Here is a 5,221-nt window from a genome sequence, read left to right as displayed (position 1 = left end):
TCCCAAAAGTTGAAACCTCCATCAGAGCCTGCAGTAGCAAATGTATGGTGCACCTGAAAGGAATGCAAAGCACAGCAATTTGAATTGCTTAGTTCAAGACAGTTCCTGATAATTGCTGATCATAGGACAATCAGCAGGTATTCAGATATTTGAATTCGAATGAATGTTCATAGTGAGTGAGAGCAATTTTCTTCTCCAAATTTTTTAAAAAATATCGTCCTACAATCTCAGGAAATAGACAACAAAATAATTCAAATGGTATGAAGAAATTATCTTACAGGATGAAAGTTCAGCGAGTTAACAGAGAATATATCACTGCCCTCACGGTGACATTTGAATGTGAAATTCTTGCTTTGATTAGAATCATCCACATGATGAACACCAACGCGTCCCTCTATTGATCCAACCTTCAGAACAAGCCATAGGTTAATCAAATGCTCATGAAAAATAAAAACAGTAAACCGTTTATCTGCTACCTCCAGTACAATGGCTTCAAAACAGTATTGCCTAACTATAACACAAAACATAAGCAGTTGACAAAACGGTGAAATTTTACAAGAACTGGGAACAATTTTTACAGTGGACTTAGAATAACAAAACCCATGGACTTAAAACATTGGGTGGAGTGATTTTGCCAGGAAAGGTGGAACATACAATGAGAAATAAGCATTCAGTCACAAAAAAGGAGAAATAAGCATTAATTTCTCATAACAAGGTCGTTTTCTTCAACAATCCTAAAGTGCGGAATTTCTGCAGATATAAAATTTTGAAACAGAGAAATTGAGTGATGATGCATCCAGGACAATTGAATGGTGACACAATTAACATAGCATTCAACAATTCATGATATTTCTATATTCTAATAAATGCTAACGAAATACTTATAGTGTTTACTTGTTTTTCTGAATGCTCACCAAATATAGTTTTAAATTTGGACTCTACAGCTTAGGGTTTTATCATGTATTAGGTTGGAGGACACAAATGGCCAAACTTGTGCAGAAGACCTAGTTAGGGTTTGTTTATTTTTCTCAGGATAGAAGGTGTGTTAACTAGTTAGCCACATAAGTCATTAAAGAGATGATGAATAAGAGCTAAATTCACTGGAAGAACCCAGCAAACTGGGCCACACATTTGGATGAAACACAAGAAGTGGCACTACCAAGAATCCTTGTTGATCAGGGAAGGCGGCGATACACCTTGTCTGGAATTTCAAAGGTGACACGATCCTCTTGAATTCAGCCTGTTAAAAGTATGAGATTGTCAAATATGCAAGTAAGACTTAGAGCATCTAAAAAACATATGTACACTATTATTCCAGTAGCAAACATGTGGAAATTCAGTTGGACAGGACAACCCACAGCAAATCATTGCTTATTTACTCTTGCTACAGGTTGAGGAAAGAAATTGTCACCTTGATGATTTTTCACCTTCAAACACTTTACTCCAACTAAATGTTCATCAGGCCAGGAATAAGCCAACACCACGATGGTTGAGAAATTTTGAATGCTGTTAGCAAATAGCTTGCCTCTCTCAACCCACGGCAAAGCATTGCTTATTTACTCTTGCTACAGGTTGAGGAAAGAAATTGTCACCTTGACGATTTTTCACCTTCAAAGACTTAACTCCAACTAAATGTTCATCAGGCCAGGAATAAGCCAACACCGCGATGGTTGAGAAATTTTAAAATCTCAACCACATTAGGGGAATTATCGCAGTTTGAATTTTAACCTTTAAACAACTAAGAGAGGCAAGCTATTTTTTTTCCAAACCTTGAAAATTTTAACAACTAAGAGAGGCAAGCTATTTGCTAACACCATTTAGCATACCACTGAAAACACTTCACACAATGAAAAATGTCAATTTCACAATGATATCTTCCCTCTAGGGCAATCGCTATAATGGATATCTGCCCGCTAGAGTAAGACTTCGTTGTAATAGCACTGAAAAACAGTGAAAATATCATTGGGGGGGAAACAGTGGAAGTAGGCGTTACGGAAAGCCATAAACTACGTACTTGGACACTAAACAATGGTAGCTAGCAATTGAGTTGAGAAACAGAACATGTGTAAATGCTGTACAAGAACGATGGATTAAAAATAAAGTGTGTACAACTCCACTGCATCCATGTAAACAACCAGATATACAACGTAAAGAGAAATAATTTACCTGTGGGTTCTGCAGATTGAAGATAACTACGTTGCGATCAGCAGTGCCGACCGCCATTAGAGGATAACTAAGTGAGAGTGCATAGCAGCGCTCCGGAAGTTGCTGAACGTGCGCTGGATTAGGTTGTCGAATGTCCCAGTACCTTGATAGACGTAAGGTTGGACCGAACAAAATGATCAGCAATCATGTTAACAAAGTCAATTTTGTAGGTCCATTGTGTTTGTACGTATATCAGCATGGTGCTTGAAGATAATGTAGCATGGTCCTTTACAAATTATCTAACTGGACACTGCATCCACTGTTATGATGCAACATATCATGTGAAATTGGACAGAAAACACCAAATATTTGAGTCGCAGCTAATTCTAAAGGAATCAATGTAACTTGAGGTTTGTGCACATTTGATCACCTCAGAGTCTTATCCCAAGACCCACTGACAAGAAGGCTCATCTGTGGTATCCAGGCGAGTTCTTTGACCGGCGCCTCGTGCCCTGAGAAGGCCGTGGCCTGGCCGCCAGACAGCAGCGGCCACATCTTCACCACTTTGTCACAACCTCCCGAAAAAACAGTAGTCCCGTCATCCTTCCAGGCAGAGCACAGGACCTACACTAAACAACCTAGCTTAGTGGTCACAGATAATTTAGACATGGACAGAGCGACCTAGCAGTCCACAAAGGCTAAAATTGAAGATCCATGCTGAGCTAATATAAGGAAATGATAAGAAGGGCACAGTACTGGCTGATCGTGCGAAATAGACGCCTTCGCCTGGCATTGGCCGCCAGGCTGAACCTCCCAGCACCGAACCTGCGTCCAAAACCAAACAGCCCAATCGCATCTCAGTATTTCACTCACCGATTCACCAAAACAGAAAACGATTATCCGCACACATTAGGCCTCGGACGGCCGCGGTGAGCTCACCTGGTTGTCCCAGGAGGTGGCAATCAGGTGGTTCGCCTTGGGGCTGAAGCTGAGGCTGGAAACCGAGTCCCCGGGCGGCGGATTCACCTGCACGAAACGAAGGCAGTCCCCGGTCGAATCGACACATACATTAGGTTTTAGCCATTTAGACCAAGGGCAACAGTATTCGCCAAGCGCACGCACCTCGAGGGATTTGTTAGGGTTGGGGTTGGCGGCGCCGGCGCCGGCGGCGTTAAAGCTCGCCATTGGGTTTCCGAAGGTGTTGGGCGAATTTGGGGGAGGGAGGGAAGGGGCGGGGCGGGGTTTGCGGTTTGTGGGGAGGGCTTTGCTTTTATCTAAGGGCAAAATCGCGTCGGATGGACGCCAAAAGTCCCAGACCAGCAGGTGGTCGCGTTGGGTTGACGCTTTGGGGAGAAGAGTTTGGGCTTGGGATTGGGCTGAGACCAACTCGAACCGACCGAGTCAAATGGACACGCAATATGTTTTTTTTTCGATTAGGTCGTCAGTTTGGCCGGCATCCACCCCCTTGTCCACGCCAATCTGGCAGTGCATCAGCCTGGCCCATTCGTTCCGTCTCGGTCGTTTATTTTCAACAAATATATTTTCATCATCACGTAGCATGTACTACAGTGCACCAAAAGGATCGCCATAACTATAGTTCATGTGTTACAGTCATAGTTCATGAAAAAAGAAGCAACTAAAAGATGACCACACATCTCGGTCTTGGATGAACTTTTGCTCATGTCGGCCGCCATGATCTCCACTTCCTCCTTGGCCCCTTCTCACTTTCACTTGGGTTGACGACTAGGCCCCCACCTCTTTTTTGTGCCGCATGTTGCTCCTTATACTTTTGGCAATTGTGATTTTTCCTTCAACAATGACTGAAGGTGAATGGCTTGCCCGCATTTTGGACCTTGAAGGAATTCAAAGCTTGAAACGCCTACATATAGAGATGAAAACCAACAAGATAGATTTACGTGCATAGGAGCACGATATATGCTCATATGAACAAGGGAAGGAAGCATATACCATGTCTTTGATGCCAATGCCACTCACGGGCCGGCCAGTGACATTCTCATGAGCACCATAAAATTTGTTGCGCTCCAATTGGATGAAACAATCAAAGGAAGAAGAAGCCCAGTATATTTTGCAATGTAATTTCATTTTGTACTGGTCGATCTACGTCCAATTTGTCTTTCCATTGTGCTGTTTTTTTTCTTGATAAATAACAAATATAAGATGCCATTCTGGGTGTCTCTAAAAAAATCTACACCAGTTTTTTGGTTTTTGTTGTTGTTTGTTTTTGAATTTACACGTAATACATGAACACCTCTTTCATACCTGTGAACATTTACGAAAATATGAAACATATTATATATATACAACAACAACAACAAAGCCTTTAGTCCCAAACAAGTTGGGGTAGGTTAGAGGTGAAACCCATAAGATCTCGCAATCAACTCATGGCTCTGGCACATGGATAGCAAGCTTCCACGCACCCCTGTCCATAGTTAGCTCTTTGTCGATACTCCAATCCTTCAGGTCTCTCTTAACGGACTCCTCCCATGTTAAAATTGGTCGACCCCGCCCTCTCTTGACATTCTCCGCACGCTTTAGCCGTCCGCTATGCACTGAAGCTTCTGAAGGCCTGCGCTGAATATGCCCAAACCATCTCAAACGATGTTGGACAAGCTTCTCCTCAATTGGTGCTACCCAACTCTATCTCGTATATCATCATTCCGGACTCGATCCTTCCTCGTGTGGCCACACATCCATCTCAACATACGCATCTCCGCCACACCTAACTGTTGAACATGTCGCCTTTTAGTCGGCCAACACTCCGCGCCATACAACATTGCGGGTCGAACCGCCGTCCTGTAGAACTTGCCTTTTAACTTTTGTGGCACTCTCTTGTCACAGAGAATGCCAGAAGCTTGGCGCCACTTCATCCATCCGGCTTTGATTCGATGGTTCACATCTTCATCAATACCCCCATCCTCCTGCAACATTGACCCCAAATACCGAAAGGTGTCCTTCTGAGGTACCACCTGGCCATCAAGGCTAACCTCCTCCTCCTCACAGCTAGTAGTACTGAAACCGCACATCATGTACTCGGTTTTAGTTCTACTAAGCCTAA

At 43.1% G+C, this 5,221-nt stretch overlaps 1 protein-coding gene across 1 annotated transcript in view; it reads right to left on the bottom strand.

The window, feature by feature from the left end:
- LOC119268459 (protein RAE1-like) overlaps positions 1-3,403 on the bottom strand; it is a 5,838-nt gene extending 2,435 nt beyond the window's left edge. Inside the window, exons 1-8 of the mRNA XM_037550109.1 lie at positions 3,268-3,403; positions 3,085-3,171; positions 2,902-2,970; positions 2,576-2,769; positions 2,167-2,308; positions 1,160-1,240; positions 279-407; positions 1-53 (exon numbers count right to left, since the gene is read on the bottom strand). The exon at positions 1-53 is cut by the window's left edge and continues 17 nt beyond it. Coding sequence (XP_037406006.1) covers positions 1-53; positions 279-407; positions 1,160-1,240; positions 2,167-2,308; positions 2,576-2,769; positions 2,902-2,970; positions 3,085-3,171; positions 3,268-3,330 — 818 coding nt within the window. The 5' untranslated portion in view covers positions 3,331-3,403. The remainder of the gene's footprint in view (positions 54-278; positions 408-1,159; positions 1,241-2,166; positions 2,309-2,575; positions 2,770-2,901; positions 2,971-3,084; positions 3,172-3,267) is intronic.
- Positions 3,404-5,221: the final 1,818 nt, after the last annotated feature.

This window comes from Triticum dicoccoides, chromosome 3A (assembly GCF_002162155.2).
Source record: "Triticum dicoccoides isolate Atlit2015 ecotype Zavitan chromosome 3A, WEW_v2.0, whole genome shotgun sequence".
Classification (NCBI taxonomy): Eukaryota; Viridiplantae; Streptophyta; class Magnoliopsida; order Poales; family Poaceae; genus Triticum; species Triticum dicoccoides.
The sequence above is the reverse complement of the archived record's forward strand: the minus strand, read 5'-3'. Positions and strand labels throughout refer to the sequence as shown.